The 21,177-nt window shown below is 49.1% G+C and overlaps 2 protein-coding genes across 8 annotated transcripts in view; one reads left to right on the plus strand and one right to left on the minus strand.

Annotated features, from left to right (window-relative positions):
* FLNB (filamin B) overlaps nt 1-2,037 on the minus strand; it is a 72,741-nt gene extending 70,704 nt beyond the window's left edge. For 3 of the 5 annotated variants that reach the window (XM_069866155.1, XM_069866154.1, XM_069866153.1), the window contains exon 1: nt 1,646-2,022. In XM_069866155.1, the coding sequence (XP_069722256.1) occupies nt 1,646-1,994 (349 nt within the window). In that variant the 5' untranslated portion in view covers nt 1,995-2,022. Of the gene's footprint in view, nt 1-1,645 lie in introns of all 5 variants that reach the window. The other 2 variants (XM_069866152.1, XM_069866156.1) reach the window with 2 other exon arrangements.
* DENND6A (DENN domain containing 6A) overlaps nt 1-21,177 on the plus strand; it is a 222,241-nt gene that overhangs the window by 74,146 nt on the left and 126,918 nt on the right. The gene's annotated exons all lie outside the window — the stretch shown is intronic.

Here is a 21,177-nt window from a genome sequence, read left to right on the forward strand (position 1 = left end):
CTGAAGAGGAAAGGTGAGCGAAAGCAAGCTCAGCCCAGGAGTCAGCAGCTGCAATTCGAACCCCACTGGGAGCAAAGGGAGAGCTTCTCTGAGTAAGGAATTAGCACCAGCTCTATTCCCAGCTGAAAGTACAATAGCTGTGTCCCCTCATCGTCCTTCCTCAAGAGGATAATCAGCCATTTGGGACCCAAGAGCCCTCGTTAATTCAAAGCTGCTTTTACATGTTGGTAGTGAAGAACAACAAGGCACCCACCTTTTCAACCCAGCCACAGGTTTCCAGAGAGGTCTCTCCCAAACTGGAGAAGTTTATATTTTCTTACTATTGTAGCTAAAGCCTCTGAAAGGAAACAGCTTCCACCTTGGCCAAGAGTTTTAGGCAACTGCGCAGATCCACGCTCACCCAAATTCAGCTGTGCAGTTAATCGAGGCCAGAGTCATCAGGAGGCAGTAATTAGAGTTATCTGGCAGAGAGCTAGAAAAGGCATTCAGCATTCCTTCCCAGAGATCTCAGGCATTCAAATTATTGCTTTAGAGACTGTTGCAGCCACACCTGAGCTATTCCCCAGTCACCACACGCATTCCTGTGGGATCATCTGCAATCCGACATGCATGCAAACAGCTTTCATTTCCTGAGCAGAGCACCAGTTATCCAGAAATCGCACCCTCCGACACAGCACACAGAGTCCAACCTAGTGCCAGGCAGGGCAGGCAGTAGCTCAAACCACTTCTCCCAGAGAATCAGCAGAGGTTCTCCGGAGTTTTCTACCACAGCAGAGAGAGCAAGGAGAATGCGCAGTCTGTTCAAGAGCTGCAACCGCACTTATGCGAGCATCCACACCACCTGAAGGCCGGGCTGTAGCAAGTACAAGAAACCTTCTCAGGCTCCTCCAGAGCCTCCGGCAGCCTTATCTCCCCAGGGCTCAGTCCAGGAGAGCCGGTCTCCAGCTCCCGACCACTGCCAGGCTCACCCAGCATCGCCCCGGCTGCATCCCTGGGCTGGGGATCCCTGCATGCTGCATCCCTACATGCTGGAGCTGCACTGGGGACAGCCCGCTCAGGCTCTGCGGGTGTTACACCTGAGCCAAAACCTCACCTAGGAGAGCGGGGCGGATGGGATAACACCTCATTGCTCTCTCCAACCACCTGAAAGGAGGTTGTGGAGAGGAGGGAGCTGGGCTCTTCTCCCAAGGGACAGGGGACAGGGCAAGAGGGAATGGCCTCAAGCTCCACCAGGGGAGGTGGAGAACATTAGGAAAAAAATTTTCACAGAAAGGGTCATTGGGCACTGGCAGAGGCTGCTCAGGGAGGGGGTTGAGTCACCTTCCCTGGAGGGGTTTAAGGGACGGGTGGATGAGGCGCTGAGGGACATGGTTTAGTGTTTGATGGGAATGGTTGGACTCGATGAGCCAGTGGGTCCTTTCCAACCTGGTGATTCTATGATTCTACGAACACAGCCCCGCAGCTCACGCTGCACGCGCCGCTTTAGACCCGAAGCTCGCTCTTAAAAGACCGCAGCGACCCCTCGGCTCCCGAGAGCTGCGCCCAGCGCCCAGGGGCAAAGGTCCAGCGCAAGAAAACAAAATAAAAAAAAAAATAATAAAACCACTTTAAAAGCCTCAAACCCGCCCGCTGGGGATGCACTCACCGATGGAGACCAGCTTGATGCTCTCCCGCTCCAGGAACTCGAGGGCCACCGAGACGTTCTCCAGCTGCATCTGTCGGAAGGTGGGACGCTGGTGGTACTTGCGGTACATGCGCTTCTGGCTCAGCACCTCCAGCAGGGCGATGAGGCGCAGCCCGTCGCTCAGGTCGTGCTGCAGGTTGCCGATGCGCTTGTTGACGCAGCGCAGGTGCTCGTTGCACCAGCGGGTGAAGGTGTTTTGCTGGATCCGCTTCCAGGGAGCATCCTCCGCCAGGTCCTTCTCGGTGGCCGGCATCTCGCCGTCGGGCTCCGCCGCTCTGCGACCGCCCTGGCCCCGCGCCTGCGTGCTCATGGCGAGCTCCGCTCCTCCTCCTGGATCCGCTCCTCCTCCTGCTGCTGCTGCTGCTCCTTGATCCGCCTGCGGGGAGGGCCGCGCTCGCTCAGCGCTCGGGGCCCGGCTCTGCGCGCCCCGCGCCGCCGCGCAGCCTTTATCCTGCGGGAGCGGCGCCGCCCTCGGCCGCACCGGGGCTGGGCCGGGCTGCCCCGGGCCCCCCCGCACCTGCCCCGGCGGCAGCGCCCCGGCAATCGCCGGGAGACAGCCCCCCCGGGCCACCAAAACCACCCCGATCCTCAGCGGGGCTCGCAGCGCCGTCCCTGCTGCAGGGATGGGGGTCACAGCAGGGCTGCCAGACCCCCCAGACCACTAAACCCACCCAAATCCGCAGCACGACCCACAGCAAAGACCCCGCTGCAGGGATAGGGGGTCATAGCAGGGCTGGAGCCCCCCCTGGACCACTAAAACCACCCAAATCCTCAGCATGGCTCGCAGCAAAGCCCCCGCTGCAGGGGCAGGGGTCATAGCTAGGGGTGGCAGCCCCCTTGGACCACTAAAACCACACAAATCCTCAGCTTGGCTTGCAGCAAAGCCCCCACTGCAGGGATAGGGGTCATAGCAGGGGTGCCAGCCTCCCTGCACACGCACCCTGGACCACTAAAACCACCCAAATCCTCAGCATGGCTCGCAGCAAAGCCCCCACTGCAGGGGCAGGGGTCATAGCTAGGGGTGGCAGCCCCCCTGGACCACTAACAACCCAAATCCTCACCATGGCTTGCAGCACAGCCACCACTGCAGGGGTCGGGGTCATAGTCAGGGATGCCAGCCACCCCCAGGCCACTAAAACCACCCATACCCTCAGCATGGCTCACAGCAAAGCCCCTGCTGCACGGGCAGGGGTCATAGCAGGGGTGCCAGCCCTCCCTGGACCACTAACACAACCCAAATCCTCAGCATGGCTTGCAGTGCAGCCCCCGTGGCACAGCTGCACAGGCAGGGGTCATGGACAGGGATGCCAAACCCCTCACACCACAAAACGCATCCAAAATGCACAGCATGGCTCATAGCGCAGCCCCCACTGCAGGGATTGGGGTCACAGCAGGGGGTACCAGCCCCCCCAGACTACTAAAGCAACCCAAATCCTCAGCATGGCTCACAGCAAAGCTCCTGCTGCAGGGATTGGGGTCATAGCAGGGGTGCTAGCCCCCTTGGACCACTAACACAACCCAAATCCACAGCGTGGCTTGCAGCGCAGCCCCCACTGCAAGGATAGGGGTCCTAGCCAGGGGTGCAGCCCCCTTGGACCACTAAAACCACCAAAATCCTCAACATGGCTCACAGGTAACGCCACCAGCCAGGGAGCGGCTGGGGGTAAATGCAGCCACGGGAGGACAACACAGCGTGGGCCAGGGGGGCAGAGGCCAGCAGAGCCCAACCTCTGGGCTGGGAGGGATTCCCCGTGCACATCTGTAAAATACGGCAGCCGTGGGGAGCACCGTGCAAAGTACAGCCTGGGTCAGCAGAAGCTGATGGTGCTCACGGAGGGTTAGGGTGCTAAGGCACAGCACCCTCTCTACTGATACATGTGATTTTATCCACCATTTAAAGAAAATAGAAACCTCAAAAAGCAACCAAGCGAGGCTTGGATTCTCGGGGGGGTTCTCTCCTGCTTCCCCCCACTCTGGTGACTGATTTCCTGCTGCGCCACTCCCTGCCAACAGACAAGACGGTGACTTGCCGCTGACTCATTCGATGACAGCAAAGAGTCAACAAAACGATCCCGTCTTGCTACACGCTGACTCTACGGATTGCCCAGACATCTCATGACGCTCCCCAGGTCAGTGAAAGCTGCAGCGAGGTGTCTCTGCGCGTCCCTGCCCCGAGGGGTGCCCGTGCCACCCGCTTGCTGTCCCGTCGGGATGATCCCGGGCACACTTACGGTCTTGGCTTCGCTGCCAGGAGCTGCTCCACTGATGTCAAACGAAGTCTATGCACACGTATCGATTGACAGCAAGGCCGTCACACCAAAAGATGTGAGAGTCTGTCAGAGAAAACAAATCCATTAAAGCACAATCAATAAAGTCTAAATTAATTAAATGACCGTAGCCACTCGCCACTAAAATTAGAATATAGATTTCCAACATTTTTAGAATCATAGAATCACCAGGTTGGAAAAGACCCACCGGATCATTGAGTCCAACCATTCCTATCAATCCTGTTCCTTTCAATCTATTCCTATTCCTATTCCTATTCCTATTCCTATTCCTATTCCTATTCCTATTCCTATTCCTATTCCTATTCCTTTTCCTTTTCCTTTTCCTATTCCTTTTCCTATTCCTATTCCTATTCCTATTCATTTTCTTTCAAGAGTTTTATTCTAATGCCCTTACTAAACTGCGGCACTGTGGTTCCTCCCCAGTGACTTAACAACTCCCTCCCCCAAGCTATCTAAGTTTGATTAGATAAATTTGTTCACAAGAAAATGAGAAAGAAGCAAAAGTGATGAGTTTAAGTGGGAATTATGCTTAAATTTCCACTGCTCCCCAACCAGCGCGCAGCATCACCTCCTGTTATAAAACTATCAAAGAAATCAGAGAGCAGATTTAAGTTACTGAAAGGGTAAGACCTCATGGCACAGAAGCCACTGTCCTTTCCTCAAGTTATTCAGCCACGCAGCAAGAAGGATTTGATTAAAAACTGACTTAAACCAAGAGATTTTATTTATAGAGTAAACTCAGTGACGGGCCATAGAGGTGCCACAACCGGGACAGGCTGTGCCTCCACCAGCAGCCCAGGGGAAAGCAGGTGGGAAACATGGAGCTGAGCCTTTTTTTCAAGGGCTATTTCTTCCATCATCCTATACTTCATGTTTTAACAGATGCTAATTGCTTATTGACTCTGGCCTGGGTTGGGACTCCCTAGCAACCATTCCACATCTGCATTATCCGATTGCTTATAACATTTCAATTTCAGTTCCTTTTCATCTAGTAATGCACAGTCTTTTTAATATTGTTTTGTGCCCAGGCCACATTGAAAGTTGAAGCTTCAGCTATTTTTTTCTGTAACACAAGAAGCGAGTAAAAGTTAAACAGGAAAAAGGCAGAATCAGGACCTTAATTTAAATATTTCACTACAATTTTCAGTATAAGTCATTTTTTCCGTAGACCCAGTAAAGAAAATTTTCATCCCAACGACATATTGTGCAACGACATGTTCTGCACACATAAGGACATCGGGTTCTTCGAGTGGTTTTGTGCTGCTCCATCAATCCATCCATCCACCCTGCCAGCAGCGTTCAGGCACGTAAACAGATGTGAAGCGCTCAGCGAAGCGCTGGCGTGCAGCTGTAAGCCCAGCTCACCACATCAACCACATCAACCTCCGGAGAAGGGCATTGGCAAAAATGGGCATTTTGGATAGAATTCAGCTTTTTGTATCCTGATTGCTTTCACAATTATTGGGAAACAAAGACTGTTTTATGGGAAGAGAATGAAAAGCAGCAGAATCTCTGCTCTGGGCAACAAATTCTGTTCCCTTCCATCCTTCCTTCCCATTCGTAGATGACCCTCCCAGCCATGATCGTTTCTGGTTGAACTCCTACACGCAGGCATCGCCTCCATGGGTGTTTGAGATCAACGTGGGATAAGCATTGTCTCTAAGAGCTGCCTGGCCACAGGGGTGGCACCTGGCTGTGGCAGTGACTGCTGTGCCAGCCAGCTCCTCTGGCATCGATGCCTTATAATCTGCAGTTTATGAGTGTTCCCTCATGCCCCTCCACACCGGGTTGTTCTAGGGGGTCGTGTTTGGCCTTAAAAACTGGATTTCCTTTGAAATGAGGTTGGAAGACACTTCAACACAAGTGAACGTGTGTTTCAAGTTTCATCAGAGAAGTAAGAACAAGCTAACCCGTGGATCCGTACTGCTGGAATACCATCTTGGTATTGTATATTATTACAAATGAAGTAATACGTGCCTTGCAGAAATACCTTGTGTGTATATTTATACGGGTGGATGTTTGTGTGGACATATGCAGAGAGAGAGGGAGATTTCAACACTGCGCTGTGAGGCAGAGACTTTTTCCTTTTAATTTGCCCTGTATGACTAGGATCTTTCCATTCTGGCTCTTCCTTTGCTCACTAGATGCATATATAAGGAAGGAAGAACACTGTCATTGCTCTTTAAGCAGTTGCGAAAACAGAGCATTGAATTTTTTCCATTGTTTTAAAAGTACTCTTCCCTCTTTTTGATCGTTCACTGCAACACAGGACTTAAAAAGACCCCGTTTATTCAGCAGAGTTCTTCCACTGCCCCATACTTACTGTTTTATCACAGAGCTGCTCAGAATATTCTGCATTTAAAAACGCAGCCTTGACAAATGGAATGAATTGGAATGGCATTTGGTTTCTCTATTTTTAGCAAAATGACATTGAAAAATGTCTCTCCAACGGGAATGTGGTGTTGGGATCTGTGAATTTACAGGGAGCTGCTTCGTAGGGAGGAATAAAAAATTGAGCAGCAGTTCAAACTGTAAAGGGAAATAAAAGTTGAGTGGCCTTTACAGGTCTGCTGCTGGGCTTGCTGGGATCCGTGACAATCCTTAGTGGAAATTTAATCTCAGCACAGATTATTTATCGCATTTTTGGGGGCCCTGGAAGTGTACTGTAGGACTTTGTAGGGGGCAGTTGCCACTAGATTTTTGGAGCATCCTAATAGCAGGGGGAAATAGCAGCTGTTTCATTCAGGAAAGGTCTGTTTAAGCCTGGCTTGCAAAAGCAGAAGGCCGTGGGGAGTGGCATTGCAGGCCCTCGCTGACATCAGTGGACAGGCAGCGCATGATAGGGGTGACTAATGAAGCCTGATGATCAGCTTTATCACGCTCTTATGTGATGATACATTCTTGGATGCTCCCAAATCAGGGGCTATTTATGAGCGATCGCAGCCATTTGGGACACTGTACGTGGTCTCTTCTTGACGCATAATTCAGCAACAGTTTGCTTTGATCGTAAGAGAACAAGAATCAGAATTAATATCAAGTATTAAGCCAACATCTGCACAGTTTGCTTAAAGCAGGAATAGGCTGTGGCTGAGCATTCAGAGCTGAGTCTTTGCAGGGAGAAGGGCTTTTCCCTGCCTCTGGCAGGCTGAGGTTCAGTTATCACCTCTCGGAGGATCTTTGCAGCTAGAAACATGGTCTTTTAAAGACTTCAGTGGTGCTGCTAATACATGAGGAGCAATGATTCTTTTCTTCCCACACTACAACTAACTCCACAGAAATTATTTTGAAGATGCATCACATCTCAGCAGAAACGTGTGGTAAAAAGCCAGCAAGATGTCTCCATCCTTTCCAAAAGTTTCTGTCAAAGTCACTGTGTTATGAGAGTTTGTACCCTGGGGATGTGGAAGCTTGGAAAAAGAATAACTGGGCCACAGGCTATAGCACCCAGATAGCTTTAGAAATTTGTCAGGAGACTTTAAATATTTATAAGTTTTTGGCACACAAACACAGGACAGCTTTGTGCACTGCAACAAAAGCCGCGTGCAACAAATGCCATAAAATAAATGAGAGCACATTCAAAATACTGTGCAGATGCTAATCCCCACGATGCCACAGAAAGACTCATCCACTAATCCAGCACTCAGCCAGTAAAGTTGAAGAGAAGCTAACACTCAAAGTAGTTTGGTTTTTCAGAAGCCGCAGACACCATAACTCAATGGGATTTCATGACTAAGTGACCATAAATGGCATCGCTGCACAGCCAGCAGAACCGATCCTGGCTCAGCGGTCACCGCCAGGTCCCCAGGAGCAGCATCTATCCTCCTTCATCAAAGATTCCTGAATTCACCACATATTTTCTTTGCCCTGTACGCTATTTACTGGGTTCTAAAAGACAATAGAAGTGTTTCTTCTTGATTGATGAGGTAGCTGTTAAGCCTCTCCTTTTGTTACCGTGATCCCTACCAAGTGGAGCAAAACTGAGACAAGTCGTTCAAGTCAAAGCATGACTTCGATGGATTGCATCATGGATAGCATTTTCCTTATTTGGCAGCTCTATGGAAGGCAAGGAAGTTCTGCATCCAACAAATATTGTGTGGGACATTTGATACAACTTGTTCTGAGTTTTTCCATCTTCTTTTTCCTCCTACCTCTGTTATCCAGGGAAGACAGCAATACAGGAGCAAGCAGCAGCAGCTCAGACCATATTGGACAGAGGGATGTCTTTAAGCAGAGAAAGCTCTAGAAACATGCTGAAAAATATAAGACTTGTCCTGGAATTTGTATTAAAATCTACTATTCAAAAGTCTCTTTAGGCAACAGTTGCTTGTAGTAGCAGTTGTGTCCAGGATATTTTTTTCAACTCTCTGTATCTGGAAGAATATGATTTTTCTTCTGTACATAGAGGTCTTGCTGCATTATATATATAAATATATAAAAATATATTTATATATATGTATGTCTCGCTGCATTATGCATGTATCCAGAAGCTGAAACTGCTGCCAAAATCCGCTATCCATCTTGCATACTCAGTGCTTTGCCAGAGCTTACAGTGCTTCTCTTGCTTTGGATCCCAGAGAGATTTGCAGCTGGAATTTGAAGCTCTGGTCTTGACACAGGCTGTAAAAGGCCCAAAAGCAATGTGACAGCTGAAACCGGGGGAGACAACCAAACTGGGATTCATTTAGCACAAACTGGAAGAGCAAGGACAGGGTATTCCCTTTGTCCAAAATCCCACCTTTGTTTGTTCTTATTGAAATTCATCTATTTTTTCCTTAAGGCTCTTAAGAAGTAAAGGAAGGAGTTTAGAAGGAATTGGTATCTGGGAAAAGGGGGGATGTCTTTATAAACTGTTTACTTTCACTTCTAATTGGCGAAGATGTCTTTAAGTGAGAAATGTATACTCTCAGGTATGGATAGGAATCTTTCTTTTTGCAAAATCTGAAGAAAGGTGACGATGACGATGTCTGGCAATGCAAATATCCCCAGAACAGTGCCTGCTCTCGGCCAGGAACCCCACCGAGCACCAGGAATGCAGCCACGGCCACACTGTGGGTGTCCCAGCAAAATGGAGCTTACCCAAATAAACGTGACTTGACATATCAAACACGAAGTTGAAAAATAGTTTGAAATAGCAACGCATTTTTAAAATAACTCAGGATCTGATTTCATGACCTGAGAAGTCAGATCCTATACAAAACCACACAATGCTCCAGTGTGCAGCTAATCACAGCTTCCTGCCCGTATCAGATAGCGCAGGCACACAGCTCATTAGACATTTTCTCCGCTTGCTTCCAGCTTTACCTACTGCTTGTGTTTGCATCCAGAGTAACCAGCGCTCTCCTTCTGAGATGGGACAACCATTTTTTTTTTATTGGATTTGAGCTTCTTTTCTTGCTCTCTTACTCCATGAATTGGAGTTCTCAGGAATGACAAAACCAGTGTAAAATCAGAATAAAACATCTCATATCTGCCAGAGCTCCTGGACTGCATGAAATTCCAGGTGTTCACCATTTGCTCCTCAGGAGTTATTTTAACCTGGGGTACAGATGAATGGTTGCGTTTGACTGCAGAGGAGCAGCCAAGCTCCTCCTCGGGACAGCTGGATGAGGCGTAGGAAGGAACACCTTCCAGGGGAATAGTGTATATTTTTTTAAACAAGCCAAAGCCCTTCTGTGTGACATAAACAAAACTGTTGACCTATGTGGAACCAAAGGGGGAGGATTTTCAGCAACCCTGGCACGTTCCCAAGGATGCAGCAGCCACACAGATGAGAATGCCAGTGCACAGAGCGAAAACACACGCATCCCTGCTATTTCAGAAGAAAGGCATGATGCTACACGGCACTCTGATCTACCATCCCCTCTGTGGTGTTCTCATGATGGTGAATAATCAATCGAAAAACCAGTTTAAATGGATTTGCTTTCTGCAGAAAGCTGAAGTCGCTCTCCTTTCTTTTTTTTTTTTAAAACAGTTCTCACAAAAATATTCCCAGACAGAAATCTTGCATAAGAAGCCTTAAGCCTACTGACTCATTTTGAAAGCTACTTTATTAGCCCCTACACGGGCTGATAAGCCTTGGCTGGTGCATAAGGACATGAGGGCTGTACATTGTTCTGCTGCTCAGCCCAGCGCCGTGCTGGCAGCCTGGTCTTGATCCAGCCAAGCAATTAGAGGATTTAACTTCCTCCATAAATGCTTGTATGCGTGAGGCCATATATTTGGGGGCATTTCTCTGCTCAAAAGGGAGTTAACCTTTTAAACACGTTGCAGAGCCGAAAGGAACGGCAGAGGCCTCCGTGGGCAGCATCATGCCGGGTTGGGTGAGAATTAGGAATAATAAAGAGTGGAGGAGAAACACTTGGACCTGGCCAGCAGTCACCAGCCTCGAGCCACCGTTCCCCACTCGTAGTTGTTGGTTCTGCTGCTAATGTGCTGCAGCATAACAATGTCCCCTGGCTGAGCTCTGCCCAGCAACACCCTGAGAGGAGGAGAGGAGATGAGAGGTGGGTGCAAGAAGCACCAGTTGGAAGAAAAGGGCAGGGTGTTGTCTCTGTCCCAGAAAATAATGGGAGGCATCATCCCAGGGGTGGGTAGGAGAAAGGCAGCAGCTTGGGAAACCCTGTGCTGTGGGTGCTGCCACAGCCTCCAGCAGGAACTTGGGGGCTGGGGGTCCAGGAATGGTTCCCCAGGGTTTGTCCAGAGAAACCAGAGCCCCAGATGGGAAAAAAACAGGGTAAGAAGGAAGCTGAGCAGATTGTCCATCCTCACAGGACAACCTCTGCCTTACCTGTTCCCAGGAGATTTTCTGGGTGTAAATTTTTCCTACAAACTGTGAGATTGACTTGTGAGGACCTCTGCTCTGCTCTAGCTCTGCCCTTGGCTTGTAGGGCAAAGCCTGCGATTCCCGTGTTCCTGCTTGCTTCGCTTGCTTTGCTACTTGATTCCTGGATTTTGTGAAACAGCTCCAAAATCACCAGCTAGAAAACAAAACAATGAAAAGTATGCTACTGGGACAGGTGGCTTCAGAAAGGTGTTGTTACTGGTGGAGCTAGTGGGGCAGATGGTGCCTCTTGTTCCTTGTGTACCTGACAGAGGCCTGAAACGGGAGATAATATCAAGAACGAGCCCAGTCACACACTGTACAAGTGAAAAGGACCAAAAATTAAATGTAGATCCTTTTCATTCCTGGAACAGTGTATGGCAAAGGGCAATGCAGCCGTTGTGCAGCAGCTGGCACTGCACATCAGCCCCCTGCTGCAGCGCCTCGTCCTTGTAAGCCATACGCACCATGGCTTCCCTGTGGGTTAAAACACCAACAGAGAGGCTGGAGTGACCCAGAGGGGGAAAAAAGGAGCCCTACCAAGCCCACACCTGCTAAAAGAAGCAGAGCAAGAATATAGTGTAAGGGCTGGGGCGTAGCTGCAGGGTGGTCACTGTGCCTTAGTCCCAGCAGCCCTATTGCTGCAATGGTGGTGTTAAAGAAGGGAGAGGGAAGAATGAGAAACCACAGCAGCCGCAGGCGAGTGGTTTTATCTTTAGAACAGCGGAGGTGATCCAGCTGAGGCCAGTTGTGCTACAGAGGAGCCCCACAGTGCCCAGGCAGGACCGCAGGAGCCTTGCAGGGTTATCACCACTGACCTCTCAGAGGCACTGGGTGCTTGCACGGGAACAGCACCGTGGTTGCCAGGGTGTCTCCTATGGCCCTTGTTTGCTTTTGGCCTCCCTGAGGCTCAAGCCTTGGGACGGAGCTGGAAGCAGCTCCTCCGGGGACCAGAAACCCGCCCCGCTTTGCAACACGTGCCAGCAGGGCCAGGCAAACCCTCAAGAAGCCCCTGTGTTCTACTTTCCCCATGGCAATAGCCTTCTGGATATATCTCTTTTGGGTTGAACTTTGTATGTCAAACTTCTTTGTCGTTGTGCATGGACTTTGGTCCTTGTAGCACCAGTCATCGCGGGCTGGCAAGCTCCTGATACGACCGTGTCTTAAAGTGTTCACCGAGCAAGCCACGTGCCGGCGCACCTGAGTTATGTCCATCTGCTCCGGGAGCAGCGGCTGGGAAGACTCCCCAGCAAGAACCTTGGATCCTGTGAGAAAAAGATGAAGCTGACCGTTATCACACTGGTGCTGCCAGTGCCCAGCTGGCACGGGGACCATACAGGGCAATTTTCTCCTTAGTTCCTTGACAGCAGAGAATTCCCAGTAGCAAAGGTGGGGAGCACAGTGAAATAGTTGCAAACTGGTGAAGTGCAACTGGAAAATGGCTTTGTCATCTCTGCTCCAGCCTAGAAGGCTCTCAGGAGAGCAGCGGCTGGTGCAGTTCAGTTTCCCTTCCCAGCAAATCCCAACCCCTCTAACAGCTCTTAGAAACACTAATTAGCACAAAGTTCATTTAGCTGCCGACCTTGGAGAACGAAGGGATCACTGCCCTAGAGGGCTTTGCAGAGGGTTCTTCAACCCAGGGCTGGCTAGAAGTCTTGGAAGAGATCTGGGGGTTAGAAACAAAGCCGCACGCTGTGGTTCTGCCGTGTGCATGCAGCCGGGTGGGACACGGCGAGACAACAGCCACCACGAGTGGGTGTCCCGTGCAGGACCGAGCCTGATGGTGCAGGGCTGAGCAGGGGGCTGGCAGGGTCCCGGTGCTCGGTGCATGGTCCTGGAGCAGAACCGGTGCTGGAAGGAGGTGCCCGGGGGTGCTGAGCCCCACATGTGAACATTTTACAGTGCTGCCACCTGTTGCTGCCCACGCCATGGGGCCCTGGCTGGCATAAAACTTGTCCTTACGGATGCTCCTCGCCCTGCTGGGCACATGTCACCAGCCGGCTCTCACGCTCCCAGCAGGGATAAACCCCAGCAAAACGGATTATTGGGTTAATTTGATCAAAATCCCCCCCACTCGGCATAGGTGAAGGGTTCTCTCGCTCTCCTCGAGCCTCGAGAACTGCTGCAGGGTGGGAGGCAGGGAAGGGCATGGATGTGCTGCCCCGGCCGAGGCCTGGGAATATCTCCTAATGCTGCAGGAATGCGGTTATGTCATGGCGAGTCCCCCACACGCCCTGCCACTGCCTCCCAGCCATTCGCCAGCCAAAAGCTCTGGGAAACATCGTTACCGCTGAAATGGAGGCATAAATTTCTGCTGGCAGGGCTCCTGGCTGCAAAAACTTGTAAGCCATAACAACCGCTGGCTGTGACAAAGCCACTCTGACATTTCCCATGGTACCTGTCCCATCCCCGAGAGCCTTGGGCAGGAGGAGGGGGGAAAGGGTTTTAGAAAACTTTTTGTTTCCATTACGTAGTCGAGTGTTACCAGGGGCGATATTTCTGACTGTGCATGAATCCTTCCTGCTGAACTCCCTGGGCATGACGCGCCCACGGGAGGGGAAAGCAGCTAAAGACGAGAGCAGCTAAAGGACTCTCCTGCTGAGCTGCTCTTTCTGAAGATTTGTATTTGTTTTTCCAGCCAAGGCGCTTTATTATTACAGAAAGAACATGAGGTATTTATGAGCAATTTTACAAATTAGTTTCTCAAATTGTTTGCAGCAGCACAAGAAATGCTGCAGTCGTTAAAGTTCATAGAAAGTCTCAAATGCTCCTGCGCTTCAAAGCTTTTCCTTGTGCAACAGAAACAAAGCAAAGTCGCCCCTGACATGCTTAGACATCCGACTCTGAAAAGCTGTTCATCACCTCTCCACCGAGCCCGCACGGCTGCTCATCCTGCCCTTGTGCACATCGGTGGGATGAGCCGGGAGCTGAACTAGCACAAACTCAGTTACAAATGTGATTTTAAAAACAAATACCTAATTATTTCCATTCACTACGTTTAATTTGGGCTCACATAGAAATGATGTTCATCCAGTACTCCAAAATATGTCACGTATTAGGAGCTAAAGAGTCCAACCCCATGAATGAGTCATCACCCAGTGGATGAAATCCCATATCTTCATGGCTGCTCATAAATAAGACAAGCTCCGCTTTATAGTAAGTCATAAGTAAACAATGAACTATACGAAAATCAGAATCAGCTGTGTTATAACTGCACGGGCACAGTGCCCACCCAGAAATGAAAAGCGAATGTGATACCATCACCATTTGGCTTTAGAGGCTGAATTTGGGGCCGAAACCCTTAACAGGAGTTCTAATGCATGTAGCAGGGCGGTCGGATATCCAGACCTTCGAGGCCACTGCAGATGCCTGTTTGCCATAAACAACACATTATCCTGGCCATTACCACGTCTGAACCTCGGAGCTCGATGTCTAGATTTTCTGAAACCATCATCTGGTATCTTCTTGCTGCAGCCCAGCATCTCCAGGGGGTGCTCCCATGCTCTTGCAGCCTGTTCCTGCATCAGTGCTCTCTCTTAGGCAGAAAAGAAGGGCAGCAAAAAGCTGCTCCTTCACCCTGTGATGAGTGTTGGTACCTCCCATGCATCCCTCGTAACCACCACCCTGGGTTCAGGGCTGGATTCACAGAGCTGGCTGTTTTTTTTTCAGAAAGAGGCTGTTTTTTAATAACAATTTGAACCAACATTGTGAGAAATAACAGGAAATAGCAGTAAGTATTGATCAACCTCTGCCTCGCTATAAAATTAACAGCAAATAAAACTCAACATTTAAGTAACTGGCGGTCTGACCACATCACAGCTAGCACAGCGGAAGGGCTGGGTGAGAGAAGAGACGCTCTCGGCGTGTAGCAGCTAAAGGGCCTGGAGCAGGAGGGGCTGCTGAAGCCACCTCCAAGTGTGAGCCCCGTCATCGCCCCAGGGAGGGTCTCTCCCAGCCACAAACAGCCTGTGGGGCTGCGGCCAGATTTACTTAAAAAAAAAAAATAAAAAAAGAGCATCTTTCTACTCCTGAGGAAGAGAAGCGTTATGCTATGTTGTCAAAGACTTTGGGAAATGAATGTTTTCTCCTCCCTCTTCTCATATCCTGCTTATATCCTTAATGGTGCAGGCAGGACACTCATTCTTGGAGCATCACAGGAAGCAGATCCTTGAATTTTAGGGAAAACCACAACATGTTTGGGCAGTGCTGGAGGGGAAGTGGCAAGTGGACAAGGTTGACCACCACAAGAGATATTCAGCACATAGGAAACCATTAAAGGGAGAGGTGTCCAGAGCTCTGTTGCCTGAAGAAAGCTCCCTGGAGATAGGTGCTGGATAAAGGAGCAGCCTTTGAAGGCTTCCAGGCCGATGTGGGTGCCGTGGTGGACTCTGAGGTGGAGATGTCCTGCTGCTCCCTCGCCCTAACCCTCTCCTTTTTCGTACAACAGATCAGTCCAGGCTGCCATTAAAAGAGCTGTAGGGCCAAGACAGTAGCTGTCTGGCTGTGGGGAGGGGAGAGACCAAAGCAGCTTTTCCTTGAGAGAGCAAAGCTCCAGCATCTGCCAAAACACACAAGGACTCAGCCTGCCTCGCGACTGTCCCTGCAGAGCAGGGGCTGGGGCAGATGGGGATGTCCATTCCACAGCCACGTGTCTAGAAACAGGGAGGGAGACTTTTGAGATGAGGCAGAAGAATGAAAGCCCAGAAGAGGCGTAAGCTTGGTCGCTGTCACTCAGCCCACCCCAATGTCTAATCTGGGGGGACAGGAGCCTTCCCAGCGCCCCGCCACCTCTAACTGCATTTCTCTACAGCGGCGAGGCCCTCTCAGGACTCCACAGATGATATCCAGGTCCTCTTAGGAGACCTCCAAAGAGGTCCTCCAGCTTCCTGATGGTCCTCAGGCGAAGCGGCTCCAGCAGCACCGTGACCCTGCACAGACTCTCTCCCCCAAGCACACTCTGACTGGGGAAGGTGTTTTATTTTCTCAATCCCATTATAGTTGGAAAAGAGCAAAGCATGGGTGTAATCCAACCAGAGATGTGACTGCACAAGCCCCAGTCGCGTCTGGCTGTGCAAGCAGAGGTCCTTCCCTATACATTCTCCTTTTAATGCTGGAAAATTATTGTACCTTGTTAATAAGGTTCTGTAAATGGATGAATAATTTCCACAAAGGAAAGAATGTAAAACTTACATTGGTGCAACATTACATCTAATCAAGTGATCTTCATAATTCTCCAGTGAGTCCTTCATATTTTCCATATGTAGCCAGCTTTGTCACCCAAAGCACGTTGTATTCAATAAAAATACCAGCCTTCATTACAGAAAAAAAAATACTCCTGGTGCAGAGTTTCCTGGCATTGCACATCTCGGGTTCCCTCACTCAACATGTTTAGAATTAAATCACAAAACCTTAACTTACCCTCTAATGATCTGTTTGTTTCCAGATCCATATTCCCACAATATGTTTGCTGACAGCAGTTGGGCTCTTTGACAAAAGACAAGTATTTTTTTCCCCAACAATGTATATTTACTTCTTTCTGGTGCATTACAGGAGGAGGGTGCAGGCTGTATGAGCTGTCACCAATAACGTGACTCTAATACCAAATGTAATTTATTTAGTACAAACTAAATGTTTATACTAAGTGTTCTTTGTTCTGTACATTATCACTTCAACATTCAGCTTTTTATGAAGAGAGCTGTGAGAAATGTTAAGCCTTATTTTGAAAGGATTTTTAAGTTTAGCATCGCTTTGAGTTAGAACCAAAATTCCAATATGTACAGTTCTCAGGAGGAGGATGGTAAAAACCTGCTCCCCTCAGTTTCAGGCATTTAAATAAAACTGCCTTTTTGAATTTGCATTATGTGTTAGAACAGAATAAAGCAAAACCACCTCTTGAAAGGATACCTTGTTTCAAAATAAATCCAAATAATGACACCTCAAATAAAGCTAAATGCCATATTTTGACATTATTGCACCTTATTCCTTTCTCCTACTCTTACAATAATCCCTTCGAATTCATATTGATTTCACAAAGCACTTGGATCTCAACAGAAATGAAACACACTGGGATGAAATCTAGTCAAACCAATGTGTCCTCAGCCTTTCTCACCTACACATCGATGGTCGAGGCCAGGAAAGTGTCCACACTCGAGGCAGCAGTGACAATGGGGATTATTTAATAAACTGGTGACACCCAATGACAAAGCAAAACTAAGTCTGTAATAATATCTGGAGAGCCCTGGACTCTTCTAGAGTAACGCTTATCTGGACTCTTCTAGAAGTAACGTTTACCTCACATTTTTCTGGGTGCAAGTTTCTCCATCAGAAGAATATTGGACTTTGCCAGTGGCATGAATACAAATCCCATATAAAAGGACTGGAAAACTGCATTGAAGTGTGGTATCCACCACTCAGAAAAGATGAGAAAGGGAGAGAAGAGAGAAGAATGGCTATGGCACGAGAACCCACCTTGGTGTGAAGGGCTTTGGGAGCCTGATCTGCTGCTGAGAAGGTCGAGGCCAGATGTGGTCACGGGCTGCAGTGCCTGCAGAGGGGAGAGCAGAGTCAGGAGCGAGGGATCCTCCCTCCCCAGAGGGAAAAGGACCCCCTGGCAGAAAGCTGCAGCTAAAGAAAGTCTTGCACCAGGGAAATGTATTTTCAACCTGGAGCGACTTGACCTTGTGAACAACTAACTGTATCCTTATCCACCTATAATGGTAGCTCCTCCACCACTGCATATGGAAAAATCGATGTCAGCTGTTTCTCTAAAACACACATAATTTAAATCAGAATTACTAAAAGTGTTTGTCCCACTTGTTGTATTGTACCTCATCCCTGATTTCACTGTCCCTGTTTCCTTGGAGGTAATTCACCTTACAAACAGTGATTCCAAGTTTTACGCCTAGAAAGAATTAATATCTTACTATTATTTCCATTTTTACGGCAATTAGAATTATTCTTATTTGCTTATTGCACAATATTTTAGACGCAACAAATAAAATACCTCCAGGTTTATGTGAAGAAAGGAAATCCTTTCTGTGGGCTCCCTTTGCTCCCTGCTGAGATGATGACTCAGAAGACTGCAAAGTCCCACTGCGGCGCGTGAGGGTGTTTCTCTGGGGTGTGAAGCTGACATTCCTTTATTACAGATAACAGCTTTATGGCATGAGCATTGTTCTGCTTTACCAGTGCCCTGTTTTCCCAAGGTATTTAATGAATAGGCTCTCAATAGCAAAAATACAAGCTGAGATCAGGAAGGCAAATGACCTTTGTACTTGTGATTGCATATTCACATAGCTACATGTATTTTCCTCATTAACATATAGGGATCCCTTTTTTGTTATTTAATTTTAATAGGCTTTTTATTGTATTTAAAAATGTAGAGGAAAACAGAAAAAAAATGAATCCTATTGTTCTCCCACATGTTTGTTTTCACTACGACTACTAAGAGGAAAAGCCCTTTACAAAAACAGGATACAGCAGACTCCTCCTCGCTGCCGCATCGCGCACCCCCCGCGCACTCACACACTGCGCACGGTTGCAGTGGAAACCAAGAGTCCATAGAAACTCATAAATGAATGAAAAAAAATCAATGGGAGTTTGATTACCCACTTAATGGGAGTAGCATCAAGTCCTTACTGAATAAACCCCCCCAGCCTGGGCAGGTTCTGCTCCCTTTGGATACGTTACAGCCTACTCGCAGGCGTTTTTCCCTGTGACTTCAGTTCTGGACGATGAGGGGCAGATGGGGATCATAGAATCATAGAATCACCAGCTTGGAAGAGACCCACCACATCATCGAGTCCAACCATTCCTATCAAACACTAAACCATGTCCCTCAGCACCACGTGCACCCGTCCCTCAAACCCCTCCAGGGAAGGTGACTGAACCCCCTCGCTGGGCAGCCTGTTCCATACAGTGAGCTCTGCTGCCACGGGAAGGCATCGAGCCAACGAGCCACATGGCAAATCCATGGCATGCAGCATTCCTTCCCAGGTGTCCTAGAGAAGAAACACCAGGGACCCACCTGATGTAACCTACACAAGATGCTGCCTGGCTCCCAGAGGTGCCCCCAAACCTGCAGCCTCCTTTCCACAACTAGAATTATTGCTTCCCCTGCTTGTTTTTTTGGCCAGTCGGTGAAGTCCCCCCGGCCAAGCCAGCAGCCTCTGGGAAAGGCACCCGGGCCAGGGCAGGAGGACTCAGGCTGCTCTCCCTGCAAAGCACACCCCGACAGGCTGTTGTTAAGAAGATAATAAAAATTGCTGTTTTCTTTCACCCTACGTGTCAGCATTTGGAAGGGTTCATGCTTCCAAAGAACAACATTGACTTGTTCTCCATGGTATAGAAGAATAAATTAAGTGCAATTACTAGGAGATCTGCATTTCTGTAATCAAGAGCCTCATCTCTGGCCAGAAAGCACCTCGTGGGAATCACATTGTAGTAACTGGAGATAGTAAAGAGCAATTTGAACTTTTCTGACTCTGAAACACAGTGATTGCAATTCCATTTGCCTCGTCAGAAACTACCGCTTAGCAGCCATCCACCTGATAATGTCTGTCAGCCACCACCCCGAGATCAGTTTAATAAGAAAAAAATATGAATCTGAGTTTAGGGAAATACATTTTCTGGGCTTTTTTCCCCTAAGGAAAAAGATGTAACATATAAGGGTTGAGGGTGTTCTTCGGGACAGGGGAACAATATACCATTTTAGTTTTTATTTTGTAGGGATGTGGTTCTACTTGTATTTCTTTAAACAAAGTATAATGCTTCTTTCTTTGCCAGAAATTATCATGATTTTTGATTCAGCCTTGATTTCTGAACAAGAGGGATTATTACTATAATGTAAGATGATTGCACTTTACAATGTAAATGATACGATAATTGTTTATACAAATCCTTAGGTAAGGCTACACCACTGTATTATTGCAAAATAAACATCCAAATTACTGACCCAGTGTCTTTGAACCAGTGAGCGTTTGCTGTCATTCAATAAACCAAAGAGCCAGGGGGACAACACAGACTCAGCACAAAGACTCTGCCTGATATTACTTAGAATCAGACCACAATGTTTTCAGCTTAAGGGAAAAAAGCCAATTTCCATTTAAACTGAGAAGATCTCTCGTTGTTTAGAAACCGTAACCCAACATCCCGTGCTTTTTGCATTTATTGGTAAATAGCTCCCCAAGAGCAGAGGAGAGGATTAAGGAATATGCCCATCAATCCTTCCTCATCAGGGAGAAACAAACCCGCAACGTCTTCCCTTGCTGCATGCAGTTCAACTACAAAACCACATTGTTCCCGAAGCCACAGGATCCACCGGCCACGTGTCCCAAAAGGCAAGAAACTGCGCGGCTTTGGTGGCTCTTCCATTCCCCAGGCTCTGGTAGGACAAGCTCACTCCGAGCAATCCCTTTCCCGAGAGCGGATCAGGGACAACCCTCCCAGCGCTCCCTCCATCCCCCAGACCACCAGAGCCTGTTGCCATCCAGCCCCAGCCCGGGGGTCCCGGTGGAGCCGAGGGCAGGTTCCGCACGGTGCCCGTCCACGCCACCCCTGGCACCTACCGGCTGCTGCTCTGGACGATGGACGGGATGAAACTGCCGGGCTGGGGAGTTGCTGTCCCAGCAGCAGGAGGTCACCAGGCTGCTGGTTTGATCTTCATTTCGTCTTCATCTGAAAAGTTTAACTCTTTCATGCCCCGCAAAGGCAAAACATCAGCAGGGCTGGCTGTGCCACTGCTTTTTTGTCCCTTAGCAGGGATGCTGAGCACACCCGTGCACCAGGCTGCCCAAGAGAAGGACACGTGCTTGAGGAAAACCGGGACGTGGCGGGGGTCGGCGCGGGTGCTTTTGCTCTGAGACTTGGGGACGAGTTTGCTGCAGAGAAGCCCATGAGGACATCGGCCGCTCAACAACTTACACCCACCCAGCGCTGTCCTGAAGCCTCCGTTATTCCCACACATTCCTGTGGCTGCCAAATCCCTGCTGGAGACCCCTGGGGCTTACACTTGGGAAGGAAAGGGGAAAACCTTTGACAGCGCTTTTTTTTTGCCTTTCTCACCAAGCCTCTGGGAAACTGCAGAGGGTGGAAACCACTTCTGGCAGAAGGGGAACCCAGATCTGCGAGGGTACGTTGGGACATGGCCCTAAAACGTCCCAGACCAGCTGCCAGAAGCCCCCAGATAGACCCAGCCTGGCCGTGTCCCTTCCTGGGCACCCACCTCCCTCCTTGCTTTGAGCAGAGAGGGGTTCCTGGAGATGGGGATCAGTGGTCCAGCTGAAGACGAAAGGGCCTCTGCAGAGGGAAGATGATGTCCCTGCTTGGCCCTCACAGCTCCCTGGGCACCAGCACTGAGCCCTGTACAACCATATCACAAAGAACAG

The sequence above is a fragment of the Phaenicophaeus curvirostris genome, chromosome 11 (genome assembly GCF_032191515.1).
Source record: "Phaenicophaeus curvirostris isolate KB17595 chromosome 11, BPBGC_Pcur_1.0, whole genome shotgun sequence".
Taxonomy (NCBI): Eukaryota; Metazoa; Chordata; class Aves; order Cuculiformes; family Cuculidae; genus Phaenicophaeus; species Phaenicophaeus curvirostris.